This window comes from Hyaena hyaena, unplaced genomic scaffold (assembly GCF_003009895.1).
Source record: "Hyaena hyaena isolate Hyena2069 unplaced genomic scaffold, ASM300989v1 scaffold_6, whole genome shotgun sequence".
Classification (NCBI taxonomy): domain Eukaryota; kingdom Metazoa; phylum Chordata; class Mammalia; order Carnivora; family Hyaenidae; genus Hyaena; species Hyaena hyaena.
The window spans coordinates 8,191,663-8,206,843 of record NW_024080638.1 but is presented as its reverse complement, the minus strand read 5'-3'; the positions used below and the strand labels follow the sequence as shown (position 1 = coordinate 8,206,843).

General features: G+C 54.6%; 1 protein-coding gene across 8 annotated transcripts in view; it reads left to right on the top strand.

The window, feature by feature from the left end:
* AKNA (AT-hook transcription factor) overlaps positions 1 to 15,181 on the top strand; it is a 50,785-nt gene that overhangs the window by 9,694 nt on the left and 25,910 nt on the right. For 5 of the 8 annotated variants that reach the window (XM_039239640.1, XM_039239632.1, XM_039239656.1 and 2 more), the window contains exons 2-4: positions 6,033 to 6,407; positions 9,786 to 10,846; positions 12,791 to 12,865. In XM_039239640.1, coding sequence (XP_039095571.1) covers positions 6,146 to 6,407; positions 9,786 to 10,846; positions 12,791 to 12,865 — 1,398 coding nt within the window. In that variant the 5' untranslated portion in view covers positions 6,033 to 6,145. Of the gene's footprint in view, positions 1 to 5,751; positions 5,828 to 6,032; positions 6,408 to 9,785; positions 10,847 to 12,790; positions 12,866 to 15,181 lie in introns of those variants that run through there. The other 3 variants (XM_039239645.1, XM_039239664.1, XM_039239672.1) reach the window with 3 other exon arrangements.

The window sequence follows — 15,181 nt, the reverse complement described above, 5'->3', positions numbered from 1 at the left end:
CAGCTCGACCAACCCAGCCGGGAAGTTACAGCTGTGGCAGCTGTTACGACTTCTCTCCCCGCTTAGGGAGTCCGGCCCCCGGGGCATGGGTGGATTTCAAGGGGATTTCGTCACGCTTCCGGGTGCTGGGTCCCAGGCAAAGCTCGGATTCTGATCTCTGTGAACCTAGACAAGCTCTGGTCCCTCGCTGTGCCTGGGGCCTCCCCACCAGCACATGCAGAGTTAGTCCCTGGGCTGCTAGGGGCCCTCAAAGGTGATGCTCCGATGAAGGGCAGCCAGAGAGGCAGCGGGGGGGTGGTCCCCACTAAAGAGCGGCCCCTTCTGTAAGAGCCAAAGGAGGAGTAGACACAGCCCGGCCCTTCAGGCTGGCGGGGCCAGAGTGGGCAGCAGCCAGGGTACCCTTCCTCTTTCTCCCCGGCCTCTGATGAGGAGAGAGCAGGGGGCAGGAGAGGATACATCCAGCTGGTGCTTCCACACGGAACTAGTTTTTTGGTGGGAACCCTTTGAGTACCATAGGTCTGTGCCCCGCCAGAGGGCAGCTGAGTTTGGGGCCCTGAGCTCAGCCCTTTTAGAGGGGCCTAGTCACTTGATATAGGGAGTCTTCTTTTCCCCTTCCTCTTGTCCTCTCCCCAAGTCGGGTTGACTTGGTTTCCGAGTCCTTGGTGCCTGGGTTTGAATCCTGGGGCCGCGCTTCCTGTCCGCAAGGTCTTAGGAGAGCCAGCCAGCACTCGACAACTCGGTTTTCTCACGTGGGGAGATGTCAGTGTGGACCTGGGAGCAGTGAGGGGTCCCTGCACAGCCCTGGCTGGATGAGAAGGGGCCTCAGAAGGCTTGGGGAGGCACAGGTGGGCTGCATGGCTGCTCTTGGCATAGAAGAGCCCGAGAGATTGAGCCAGAAAGACAAGGGTCCTCAGTTTTGGGGTGGCTGAGGTGGGCAGAGGAACCCTGGGGTGGGGGGGTGGCCGACCCTCTCGGGAACTGGAGAAAGAGACCTGAAGGGGCTCATAGACCCTTGAGAGGGCCAAGGGCAGGAGAGAGGAACCACACGAAAGGAGGGGCGAGTGGTTGTGGTCATGCTTCCCTGTGAGGCTGGTTTCCCCAAGGCAGGCAGGGACCTTGACCCTGAAGGCCAGTACCTGAGGGGATTTAGTGCTCACAGGGCTTTTTGTGGGCTCAGCCCGTGGTTTGCATGGCTGGGGCCTTCACCCAACCCCACTGCCTTTCAGGACCTGCCCCGTGGCCCTCGTGCAGGCTGACGGGAACAACCCAGCCTTTGCTGCCATTCAACGATCCCTGCCCACAGCTCTGTCAGGTTCTGTTCATACTTTCAGACCTCTGTGCCTTTGACTATGCTGTTCCCTCTGCCTGGAATGCCTCCCCCCCTGCCCCCCGCCATTCTTCGCCCTAAATCCTCCTTGCCCAGCTTCGTGCTTCCTTCACCAGTAACCCTCTGTATTGTCACCGACTCCTCTCCCCCCACTGAAACTTTGGAACACTTTGACCCTTTCCAGTGTTCCTTGTGACAGTATAGTGGTTGGCACACAGTAGAAGATCAAAGATTTTTTAAAGTTACTTTGTACCCACTGGGTGTTCAGTATACTTCTTTGTTACTCTGTAGTGGGGCCTCAGGATGGAGGCGGGGCTTAGCGGTTCTCAAGCGGCTGCCCTCAGGAGCCAAAGTCAACCAGGAACCTCAAGGTTCATTTAGCTACCACCCAGGCCGCCCTACCCCCTACAGGAACAAGAGCAAGCAGTGTTCTCCCCATTTTACAGGGAGGGAAAGGTGAGCACGGCCGCTGACCGGGAAGCTACAGCCCCAGGCCTGGGACCTGGCTTCCAGGTGCCCAGCGACTTCTCTTTCTCCTCCGCCCCAGTGCGGGCGGGTCCCCATCCCCGCCTGAGGTCGGTGTGTGTTTGGCGCCCAAGTGTGTTGACCGACCCGCTGAGTGGCTGGCTGGGCCCCGGGCTCCGAGGCACCACGGGCCGTGGCTTGCGTAGAAGAGACAGAGGCCTTGCTCAGCAGAGGCTCCCAGGCCTCAGGGCCTGGGGAGCACGCGCTCAGCTCCTGCCAGTGACCGCGGCAGCCTCTGACGTGCAGCTGCCCCTGGTCACAGTGAGTTTCAGCGAGGACTGAGTCATCCCAGGAGACAGGATGTTCCTCTCTGTGTGACCAGGGGCCTCTGTGATTGGGCAGGAGGCTTTGCGGCAAGGCTAGAAGGAAGCCCTTTAAAAAGTCAAAAAAACCCACATGCCTCCCTGGCCCCTTCCTCAGTGGAGATTTCAGGAAGAGAAACGTGGTGGCCCTTAGCACCTCCCATGGCTCTCCGAGTAGCAGGGGCCAGAAGGCCAAAGTGGGCCCGAAAGGGCAAGCCTTGCCAGGGGCGTTCGCTTAAATGCAGATTCCTGGGCCCTCTCCCAAGGCGGCTGAGTGAGGCTCTCTTTGGGTCCACCTAGGAATCTGCATTCTTAGAGGACTCCTAAGAACACTCAAGCTCAAGGCCCACTGACAAGGATTCCTGAGAGGGGTATGTGCCTCCCGGAGGCTATGGAAAGCAAGGATTAGAGCTTCTTTTTAAAAGATTTTTCTACCACATCTTTTTTTTTTAAGTTTACTTATTTATTTTGAGAGAGAAAGGAGCAGAGAGAGGACAGAGAGAATCCCAAGCACTCTTGATGCTGTCAGCCCAGAGCCCGACATGGGGGCTTGAGCTCCCAAACCATGAGACCATGACCTGAGCTGAAACCAAGAGTCAGACATCTAATCGACTGGGCCACCCAGGCACCCTTCTATTGTATCTCTTAAAGAATTCATTTTTGGGGGCGCTTGGGTGGCTCAGTCGGTTAAGTATCCGACTTCGGCTCAGGTCATGATCTCACAGTTCGTGGTTTTGAGCCCCGCATCGGGCTCTGTACTGACAGCCAGCTCAGAGCCTGGAGCCTGTTTCAGATTCTGTATCTCCATCTCTCTCTGACCCTCCCCTGCTCACGCTGTCTCTCTCTCTCCGAAATAAATTTTAAAAAACATTAAAAAATTTTTGAAAAAAGAATTCATTTTTGGATATAATTTTTCTAATACATGTATTTCTTTCTATACATCATCATGAGGAATCATGTATCTAAAGGTATCCATAGAGAGAGAGCGAGAGAGTGTGAGAGCAAATCTATTTTTCTAATGAGTTTTGTGATAGAGAATTGATTACTGGCTCAGATGAGTAGTTTCATGTCCAGCCACTGTTCCTTGCCGACCTTCAGTTTTCTCTTCTGAAAAATCCTTTCCCTGTGTCCTGCCTTGCTGTTTGGAATGAGGGCAGATGGAGAACGTGGAACATAGCTGCTAGCCCAGGCCAGCACAGGGTGGGGCCCAGCATCTGTGGTGGGGGTCGTGGGGAGGCCCGCTGGGTGATCGGGAGGAAGTTCTGGGGTGGGGGGAGAGGAAAATGGGGGGCGGGGAGACGATGAGGCCCCCAGAGCCCTGGAGGAGGATCAGGGGTGCAGCCAGAGGCGGTAGAGTGGGATTCCCTCCCTGCCTCACCCCGGCCCTCTGAGGAGGCTGCAGCCTTTCTTATGATGCACTGTTCCCCGGGGCACATTCTATCCAGAGATAGTTGCCGGCTGCCTGTTCTCAACCGTAGAAATCAAGCCTCTGACCGAGACTCAAGTGCTCAGGAGGCTGCTGGGACACAGACCTGTCTGTCCTCCAGGGAAGCCTAGGATTATCCCCCATGGTTTCCACAGCATGGAGGGAAGAGCCCGGGCTGGGCTGTGAGGTGACCGTTCACCCCAGCCTTGTCTTGACAGGTGGGCGGCTTCGGAGGAGGGCGCTTCTGCTCTCTGGGCCTCAGTTTCCCCACCTGTAGCGTAAGGATTTTGTAGGAGCTAACGAGAAGAGACGAGACCGCTGCTAACGGGCCCAGGTGCCTGGGGGGTATCGGCCTGTGTGGGAAAGGAGGGGAGAGGAGATGAGGGGGAAAGAAGGAGAAGAGGGGAAGGGGGAGAGGATAGAAGGAAGGGGAGCCCTTCTCCAGCCGTTTTTTCCCTGTCATTGGGTCCTCTGCAGCCAGGCTCCCCCTTCTGGCCCCTTCGCCCCAGGCAGTCAGAGGGAAACTTCTAAATGTGCTGTCCTTGCCTGGGGTGCCCTGAGGACCCGAGAGGCCCTCTTGGGTCTGGCCTCCACCTCCCCTTGCCACGCTCTGCTGTCAGAGCACCGGGCCCTGCCCCAATACCACAGCCATCGCGGACCACTTCCCCCCCCCCCCCCCCCCCCCCCCCCCCCCCCCNNNNCCCCCCCCCCCCCCCCCGCCTCCCCGCCTCTGTGCTCCATGGACATGCTCTCTCTCTCTCTCTCTCTCTCTCTCTTAAATTTAGGTGACATTCACATCACATAAAATTAACTATTTTATTATTTTTTTTTAACATTTATTTATTTTTGAGAGAGAGCGAGCAAGAGCGAGTGGGGGAGGAGCAGAGAGAGGGAGACAGAATCCAAAGCAGGCTCGGTGCTCAAACTCATGAACCTAACTGTGTGAGATCATGACCTGAGTGGAAAGCAAGAGTTGGCCGCTTAACCAACTGATCCATCCAGGTGCCTCTACTTTTTTTCTTTTTTAATGTTCATTTATTTATTTTGAGAGAGAGTGTGTGTGTGAGCTGAGGAGAGGCAGAGAGAGAAAGAGGAAGAGCGAGAATCCCAGTCAGGCTCTGTGCTATCAGCATCGAGCCCGACCTGGGGCTCTATCTCACATACCGTGAGATCATGACCTGAGCTGAAATCTAGAGTCGGACACTCAACGAACTGAGCCACCCAGGCACCCCGAAATTAACCACTTAAATTTTTTAAACATTTATTCATTTTTTGAGAGACAGAGAGAGACAGAGAGCAAGCAGGGGAGGAGCAAAAAGAGAGGGACACAGAATCGGAAGCAGGCTCCAGGCTCCGAGCTGTCAGCACAGAGCCCGATGTGGGCTCGAACTCACGGACTGCAGGATCATGACCTGAGCTCAAGTCGGACATTTAATCGACTGAGCCACCCAGGTGCCCCCAAATTAACTATTTTAAAAGAAACAATTCGCTTGGTATATTTATAATGTACAACCGCCCGCTGTATCTAGTTCCAAAATGTTTTCATCACCCCAAAAGGAAAGCTCATACCCATGAAGCAGTCGCCCCCCATTCCGCACTCCCCCCCCCATTCCGCACTCCCCCAGCCCCAGGGAACTGCCAGGCTGCTTTCTGTCTCTGTGGGTCTACCCATTCTGGAAATTTCATAGAAATGGAGTCATGCCATATGTGACCCGTGCCTGGCTCCTCTCACTCAGATCGTGTTTTCAGGTTCATCCTTATGGTGGCGTGTGTCGATTCTTCCCTTTTAGTGGCTGAGTACTAGCGTGTCATTCGTGCACACCACACCCCATGTATCCACTCATCCGCTGGTCGACATTTGGGTTGTTTGCACCTCCTGGCTATTGTGAATAGTGCTGCTCTGATCGTGCATGTACGTGTATCAGTTTGAGTACCTGCTTTCAAGCACTTGGAGTCCTGGAATGTCCCTGTGCGAATTCTTACCCGAGGGAGGTCCAGAAAGATTCCCGGAGGCAGTGGCTTCTGGACCAAAGCTACACCCCCTCCCCCTCTCCCACCCCCCCAGCCCCCCAAACCCCCATGCATCTAGGTCGTGTTCACCTTGATTTGTAGCTGCTGCCTCTCCGTCTGCTTCCTCCTGGGGCTCTCGGTTCTCATGTGGGCACAGAGCCAGGCCCACGGTGCTAATCGCTGGCATGCGCTGGCCCAGGTACTGAGTGGACTCTGGCTCCTTACCCTGTGTCTCAGGTAATTTTCCAAAAATCTTGAGGGAGAGAGGAGTTATTCTCGCAGTTTTATTGAAGAAAATGAAGGCGGTTTGACTTGCTCCGGGTCACACAGCCTCAAGGGGTGGGAGTCAGAAGCTGACCCACGGCGTTCCGATTCCAGAGTTCCTCTGACGCAGGGAGGGGACAGGAGAACTGATGCTGTCCCTTGCTTGTGTCCCCGACAGGCTGCAGGCAGCATGGCCAGTACTGAGCCGAGCCAGCGGTGACTCGGGCACCCGCGGTGGCAGCTCCATCTCCTGAAGATGAAGTGGCCCGGGAGGAGCGCGGGCTAGGCCCGATGGCCGGCTCCAGGACGGAGGTGTGCTGGGCCGAGCCGGGCCTGGGGAAGGGGCCCCAGCGGCGGCGCTGGGCCTGGGCTGAAGAGGAAAAGGATGCCGATGGCGTATGGGTAAAAGGTCCACCCTTTCCCGGTGCCAGCAGCCCTGAGCTCCTGGAGGACTTCCGGCTGGGGCAGCAATGCCTGCAGCCCCCAGTGTGGGGCCCGGACTCACCACCTGCTCAGTGCCGGGATTCCCAGTCCGGAGAGTCTGCGGGAGAGGGTGAGACGGGTGCCCGCCCCACAGCGGTGCCCCCCAGCCTCCCACCTCCTGGCGGGAGGTGGGGACTGGAGGGTGTTTTAGTAATTTTTTTTTCAATGAAAATCCATGAAGCCTATAATTTAAAAGTGTAAAAGATTTGAGTTACATAAGCGGTAGTGTCCATTGCTGCAATATCAGAAGAGACAAGCAGAAAGAGAAAAAACTAAAAATTGCTTATTATCCAGAGAAATGCTCCTTTCCGTATGTTTATATGCAAGTGTAATATGCACAGGGAACAGTATTCTACAAACGATGGGGTAACCTGCTTTTTGGGGACTTAGCAGACATGGACGTCTCCCCAGCTCGTCATATATCTCTCCACAAAACATTCTTTTTTTTTTTTTTTTTGTAATGTTTACTTTATTTGAGAGAGGGAGAGAGTGAGCATGAATGGGAGAGGGGCAGAGAGAGAGAGAAAGGGAGAGAGAGAATGTTAAACAAGTTCTGCACTGATAGCAGTGAGCCCGACACAGAGCTTGAGCTCACAAACCTCGAGATCATGACCTGAGCCGAAGTCAGATGCCCAACCGACTGAGCCACCCTGGTGCCCTTCCCCAAAATCACACCTAATGCCTGCAAAGGAATTCCCAGGTGTGGATATTCTGTAATCTGGGGGCCGATCTCTTGCTCGGCATGTAAGTGGTTTCTTGTTTTTACTATTATAAGTAATGCAGAGATGAATGTCATTGGAACATCTTTGCACATTTGATTCGATCATGATCTTGGTAATTTAAGTTGCCTGGTCCATGTTTAAGATTTTTAAAAATCCCAATTAGCAATAGAATGTTGGCATCTCTTATTTTCTAAAATAAGTGTTTCCTTTATATCGAGACCAGCTTACACTATATCCCTAGTTCTGCTGAGAGGTCCCTTCTTACTGAGTCTTGGTTTCCCCATCTGTGAAGTGGGAGTAGTGATAGCATTGAGAATAGCAAGAGCCTCCTATGTGGTTGCCTGTTGCATGTACAACATGGTGTAGATGCCCTGACTTAGGATTCTGTGACTCAGGCAGGCCCCTGTGGGTGGTAGGGCAGTGCCGTGACCCAAAGTTCTTTATGCCAGGTCTGCTTGAAGTGAGGCTTGCCCACAGCTACCCACTCAAGAGCCATTAGCCCCCCAGGGAAAGATGACTGGCATCTCCTGGGATGAAAGTGCAGGGGCATCTCTTCCTGAGGTCACATGGTAACCCCTAGCTATGATGTAATAGCTGCTGCCGTGTCCCTTGCCCTCGTAGTGTGCGAGCCACAGGGCTGGGCCGAGCACAAGACCTGTCTGCTTCCTCCTCACCACCTTGTGCCAGGTAGGAGGGACTAGTCTCCAGTCCAAGTCAGGGTTGCCAGAGAGGTCGGCAACTTACCCATGGTCCCCAGGAAGGGATCAGAGGAGCCAAGATTGAAGCCAGGGCTACCTGGCTCCAAAGACTGCTTTCCTCACCCTGCTGCCTGACCCACCACAGCAGAGACTACCTCGCCAGCATGGCTGGGACTTTGGTCCTCAGTCCAGGATTACTCCGAGCCCACTGCACGATCCTTGGCAAGTTACTTCACTTCTTTGGGCTTCACATGTGCTGCTGTAAACAAGAGAGACTTGCTGAAGGAAATTTTAAGGAGTTGAAGGATGTAGCAGTACCAGGGGGAGAGGCCAGAGGGGAGCGAAGAGTGAAACCAGGGTTATGTCAAAGGTGCATCAGCCCAGAGCAGAGAGTGTGTACTTGATGGTATCCAGACCATGTCTCATGAAACTCTGGGTCTATCCCAGAGGCTGACATAGGTTCTAGGACAAGGTGCTCAATAAACATTGACTGCATGGATGATGTGCAGATGGATGGATGAGTGGATGGGTAGATAAGTGGATAGATGGATAGGTGGACGGATGGGTGAATGGGTGATGGATGGTTGGATAAGTGAATGGATAGATGAATAGCTAGGTGGGTACATGGGTGGGTGGATAGGTGGACAGATAGAGGGAGGGACAGATGGATGGATGGACAGATAGATGGATAGATGGGTGAATGGGTGATGGATGGTTGGATAAGTGAATGGATAGATGAATAGCTAGGTGGGTACATGGGTGGGTGGATAGGTGGACAGATAGAGGGAGGGACAGATGGATGGATGGACAGATAGATGGATAGATGGGTGAATGGGTGATGGATAGGTGAGTGGGTGGCTGGATGGACGGATTATTGAAACGATGGATGGTTGGATCAATGGGTGAGTAGGTGATGGATGGGTGGGTGGTTGGAAGAATAGTGAATGGATGGGTAGATGGATATTTTTATCCATATTTCTACCACATAATAATTATAAAAACTATCCATTTTCTGGGAGCTTCACGTACTTTATTGTCCTCCCTCCCTCCCTTCTTTCCTTCTTTCCATTCAGTCGATAAATAGTGAGCATCCACTCTCCAAATGCAATAGTAAACAAAACCAGAGGATATCTTTGCCCCTGTGGAGGTTATAGTGTAGTGGGGGAGAAAAATATTAATGAACCAGTTATGTAAATAAATAAAACCTGAAACTATGATAAGTGTTTCAAAGTAGAAAGATGCAGTCCCAAGAAAGTGTATTCAGTCCTATAAAAGGGAGAATCTGACCTAGTTAAGGAGATCTGAGAAGAAGTCCCTGGTGAGGTCAAGGTTGAGCTACTGCCTGAAGGACAGATAGGAGTTAACTAGGCAAAAGGAGAGAGAGAGGCTGCTTGCAGAGAGGATCAGCATTTGCAAAGGCCCTGTGGTGGGAGCGTTGTGGCATGGCTAAAGCAGAGTGAGACCGAGGGGTCGATAGGAGAGAGATCGATCAGGAAGGCTACTAGGGGATGGAGACAGGGATGTTAGGACCCTACTCTGTCTTGGGAACAGGAATATACTGACGGAGGAAGAGGGTGAGGATAAAGCGGATGATTTGGTGGCTACTGCAGAGGTCCAGGCAGGAGAGGATGTTGGCTAGAGCAAAAGTGGCACAAGACTTAAGAGCAGTAGGTGAGTTTGAGAGCTCTGTCGGAGGTAATAGCAACAGGAGCCAGTGACGGAATGGATTATGGGAGTCGGGGGAGAGAGATGGCCAAAGTGCTTCCCAAGTCTCTGGCTTGTGCAACTAGATGGGAGGTTGAGGCAGGAAATACTGAGGGGACTGCCAGGTGTGAGGATGAGGGCTAGAGGACCTGGGACAACTAGCGGGGGCGTCAGGTAAGCACTTGGCCATGTGGGGGGATCCCTGGCCTCCGTGCCATCCCCACACGATGAGGACATGAAAGCCCAGAGGGGCGAACTGCCTCAAGTAATGTTACACGGTGAGTACAGACCTCGTACATACTGAACAATCACCTGTCTTTCCAGAGTTTGAAGTAGAGGATGTGGACAGCCCGGAAAGTTCCAGCTTGCCCCTCAGCTGGCTCCCCCAGCAGGATCCGCAGCCGGCCATGACTGAAGGGGAGCCGGATGAGACCCTCGGAGGTCCTGAGCTGGAGGAAGCCGGAGAGAGCTCCCCAAGATTGGAGCATGAGACTGATCTCAGCTCAGGGGGCAATGGAAACATCAGCCCCGTGGCTGTGGGCTGGGGTCAGGACACAGGCTGGGCGGCCTCTGGCAAACAAGCCAGTGGAGACAAACTTCCAGAACATTCTGACGTCAACCCAACGGTTGGCTTTAGCTCTGCAAGGTCCTGGAGCAGTGGGACCGTGAGCCTCGACCACCCCAATGACAGCCTTGATTCTCCCTGGGAAGGAGAAACTGATGTCCCCCAGCCGGCTGCCCCGGAAGAAACTTTACCACAGAGCTCCAGCCACCGCCTCCTAAACCCACACGCCAGGACGGGGGGAAGCGTTGCTCTGGCAACCCCCACGGAATTCCAGGACTCCTCAGCACCCCAGACCCAGAGCCGCCAGCGTCCAGCAGACAAGTGGAAAGAAACGACCAGCCTCTCCTGCCCTCAGTTCAGGGACCAAGCCCGGAAATGGACACGGACATCACCTAAGCCACTCCCTTCTCGATTCACCGGCTCTGTCAGCCCACCGAACCTGGCTAGGCCGATTCAGCGAGACAGGCTGCCGCCCAGGCAGGGGGCCACTCTGGCTGGCCACTCATCTTCTGATGCCTCCAAGTATGGCCGGGGGCCGCTGAACTACCCACTCCCTGATTTCTCCAAGGTGGGACCCCGGGTGAGGTTCCCCAAAGATGAGAGCTACCAGCCCCCCAAGGCCAGGAGCCACGGCAGGCAGCTTCAGGGTCCTGCCAGGCCGCTGGTCTTCAAATCACCTGCTGAGATCGTGCGGGAGGTGCTGTTGAGCAGCGGCGAAGCCTGCCCGAGAAAGGACCCACCTCCTACCCACCCCATCACTAGGGTACCCCAAGAATTTCAGACTCCTGAACAAGCCACCAAACTGGTTCATCAGCTCCAGGTAAACTGGACTCATAGGTGCCTGTTGGCTTGTGTTCGAGACGATTTGGGTGGGAGGACGTAGCAGGAATCCCCAGCTGATGGAGGGTTGTGTCCGGGCTGTTAAGCTAGTCCCAAGTCCTTTGCTCAGAAAGAACAGTGCTTGCATTCATGCCACGAGGGTCATCTGTGTGTACTCGCTTTTAACGTCTGCCATGAGAAACTCAGAACATATGCGCGAGAGAAATGGTATAATGAACCCTCATGGACCCATCACCCTGCTTCCGCCCAGGTACCTGCCACCCAGCCCCCAGCAACATTCGTCATCTGTGACCTCACCTCTTCCCCCCACTCACCGCACTGGAATATTTGGATGCAACTTTCAGGTGTCAGATCATTTTACCCAGAAGCATTTTAATGTGTACGTCTAAAGGGCTCTATCTTAAACATATCGATATCATTAGCATACCTAAAAGCTAACACCCAATTCCTTAATAATATCCAATGTCCAGACAGGGTTCAAGTCTTCCCTGTGTCTCATAAATGGCTCATTTATTGCAATTGGCTCGAATTATGGTCCAAACACAGCTCATCTGTTGCCTGTGATCAGTGTACCTTTCAAGTCTCCCCCACTCTGACCCCCGTTTTTCTCAAATCTCTTCCTTATACTTGATTTCTTGAGGACACGTGTTGTGCCCTGTAGAGTCTCCCATATTCTGGAGTTTGCCTTCTCACATCTCTTTATATGTTCCACTGTCTTCTCCTTGTCCTGTAGATCGCCAAGGTAGAGCTAGGAGCTTTTTGGGGATGTCGTTGTCTGTTTATTTCCCCTCCAGACCATGAGCTCCATGCGGGTAGTGATGTGTTTGGCAAGAGCATGTCCCAGCGGGTTCACTGAGGAAGCATGGGATGCTTGCTCCTCTCTGATTTGTGAGGTCAGTGGTCACCCATGGCCTGTCCTCCGTTTGAGGTGACAAAATGGTAGTCTCCTCATGCCATCATTGCGTCTGCATTTATTTGCTGGAAAGCTCCTATAAAGTCAGATTTTCCCGCATCAGCTATTTGGTTACCAAGGTCACGTTCACACAGGAAACACAGACGAAGTGCTCGATTCTGTCCTCCTGATTACCAGCTTTGAGAACAACGCATCCGTTCCCCAGCGTCCTTCAGAGGTGATCGGTGCCCTCCGTCTTCACTTTTTCTCTGTCGTGACTTGTTTGATGAAGCTGGTCAGTTTTGTTTAGGGCAAATAGTAACTCCGGGTCCATGCAATTGTGATCTTCAAGTCATCTGTGCGACCCCTGGATGGTTCATTCCATCCACCATTTAAAGAAACACTTGTTAAGGGGCGCCTGGGTGGCTCAGTCGGTTGAGCATCCAATTCTTGGCTCAGGTCGTGATCTCACAGTTCACGAGTTTGAGCCGTGCATGGGGCTCTGCGCTGACCGTGCCGAGCCTTCTCGGAAGTCTCTCTCTCTCCCCCTCTGTCTACTCCTCCCCTGCTTGCACTCCTCTCTCTCTCTCAAAATAAATAAATTTAAAAGAAATTAAAAATTAAAAAATACTGATTAAGCACATGTCCCTGAAGCCCTCGGAATAAGGGAAGTGAGGAAGACAGAGGTGGGCCCCAGCCCACAGCACTGACAGACATGAGCGGTCAGAGCTGTCGCCAGCATGTGGACAGATGAGCAGGTAGCTGCATCTGCAGTGACAGGGGTTGTAGATGAAGGTAAAGCGGCCCTGAGGCCCTCATCCCTGGTTCACCGTTAGCGATGTGAGCAGCCCCTCCTGACGCCTGTCCTACTCACAGTATGGCCGCAGGGTACTCGTTGCATGAGAGCCTGGCGGGGTCTGCTGGGCTCCCACCACTGAGCTCTTGGCACTCTGAGGAGCCCTTTGCGGGGTGGGCTCCCACGAGGGGTCTCATGGTGAGGCGCGTGACCGTGTCCTTCTCCGTCTCCTGCAGGAGGAATACCACAAGCTTCTCACCAAGTACGCCGAGGCGGAGAACACCATCGACCAGCTGCGCCTTGGGGCCAAGGTACTGGCTTGGGTAGGGTGGAGGTAGGGCCCTGGCACCCAGAGGTGACACTCTCCTGTGGTCTTTGCTTCTGCTTCCTGAGACCCTGGGGATAGAAGAACCCAGTCCTCAGTTCACAACGAAGTCCCTCTGTGACCTTGGGCAGCGACCTTGCCCTCTCTGGGCTCTATCTCCTTTATTGTTGATGAACTTTGATGTCCTTGAATCCTAGAATCTGGGGCCCCCAGTATTTTCACCAGAGCAGCACTTGGGTTCCACTCTTGGCTCCATTACCGACCAGCTGTGTGACCTCAAGGAAGTTTCTCAGGCTCTCTGAGCCTCAAGGTTGCGGCACAGAGTTTCTGCTCAGCTCCTGATGCTTATTTCCTGGGTCTGATCCTTCCTGAATGTCTCACGCACAGCCTCCCCCCTCCACTCTCCCCCGACCTGACCTAACGTCCAGTGTGTGGCAGGGGGAGTGAGGAGGGGGAAATCCATCCACCCCCATCCTGCCCAACACCCACCCGACTTGGGAGGAGGCTATGAATTCTACACTTGGGACCTTCCCCTTTCTGGGGGTGAGGCAGGAAGTGGGACCTGTTGCAGCCCTTCGTGGCTTCCTGCTTCCCCTGCCCCCTCTTGCCCCATCAAGCCACAGTGGAGGAGGGGGTGGGAGCTGAGGTGCAGAGAGGCCGACCTTCCCTCTCGCTGGCCTCCTCTCTCAGGGCCCCCACCTGGCCGGTCCCCATCATGCCCTGGGACACCTCCCCTGCCGCAGGCTGCTCTCAGGCCTCTCCAGGCACTCCTGTGAGGTGTCCCCGAGGCAGCCACGATGGGAAACGGAAGTCCTGCTCTAGGAGCATTTCTCCTACGTCCCCATACCTGCCCCAGGACACAGGCAGGTCCCTTCTACCCTGACCTTCTTGGGCACATCTGTGAAAGGGGGTCACCCAGACCTTCCCCCTGGGAGTCAGTGGCGTCCCCCCAATGTCGTAAGGCTCCTTCTCACTCTCTGAACTATGGACCCAGAGCCAGGTGGAAGGGCAGGGGACACTGGGGAGGCACAGGTGGGGTTTGGTGAGGACCCTTCCTCAGGGAGCTGTGCCCGCATGACTGCGGACTCCTAGAAGCTCCAAGGAGAAAGGAAGTGGCCATTAGGTCCAAACCCTCAGCTCCACCATCTAACAGATAGGGAATTGAGTGCCCAGGAGGGGCAGAGGTGGCCAGAGTTCAAGGTCAGGGAAGAGCTTGGAGCATCCCCTCCCTCCTCTTCTTGCTTCCTTTACTCACTTAAGAGAACCGAGTCAGTATATGGAGCGCGTGGGTGGTCACCTCGTCCTGGCTGACACCCAGGCCTGTGTCTTGTGTGTGAGAGGAGCAGGGGGGAGGCCGGGGTGGTTCCGTACCTGCTCAGCCACTCCCTTTCTGCAACAAGGACTCCTTAGCTGGGGGGTTCTCCTCAAAAGAAGGGTGAGCACAGGTCAGCCGGGCTCTACGGGAAGCAGGATGATTCTCTCGTGGTCCCCCAATCTCCCAGCTGCCCTGCGGGGGTCACGGGCAGGGCTCCCCCTCCCAGAGCCTAAGTGGGGAGGGGACGCCGCAGGGTCTGGGGGAGCCGCTCCCAGCCCAGTTTTCACCCTGTCCTCAGCTCTATAAACTCTACCCTGAAGACTCAGGAGCCCCCAGAGTGACTTCCTGCTCAGAGCCCTCACCAGGGGGTCCGTGCTGCTCCCTCAGACTGAGCTGGTGGCAGTGGACTCCCTGGGGACCTGCTGAGCCCCCTACCCTGTCTGCTCAGAGCCCAGGGAGGAGGGGGCGGGCTCATCTGGGAGGCAGCCAGGCTGGGGACATTGCCCTGAGGACACCCGGTCCGGCCCAGCAGGGGGTGGGCAGCAATGGGTGGGCGTGCAGGGAAGGGGACTGGCATTTAGTGAGCTGTTAAAGGTGCCAGGCCCCAGGCTAAGTACACTAGCCGGGTCACCTCACTTGAAATCCTTCACAGGAGAAAACCGTGGCACAGCCAGGCCAAGTGGTTTGCTCAACACCCTACAGCCTATAAGGGATTAACAGCTGGGGATTAAACCTCTGTGTGCTCTGGGGCCGTCTGTGTGGCACAGGCACACGAACAAGGCAGGATGATGATGTTACAGTGATAATAGTAGTAGTGACGGTGAGGTCTACTGACCGCTGTCCTGGGTGATTCACCACTGGGGAAACTGAGGCAGAGAGAAGGGAAGAAATGTGCCTGTCGCTTAGCAAGCAGGTGCCGGAGCTGGGGCTTGAGCCCAGCAGTCTGTCTCCAAAGCCCACTGTTAACCCCACCTTCTCTAGCAGGAC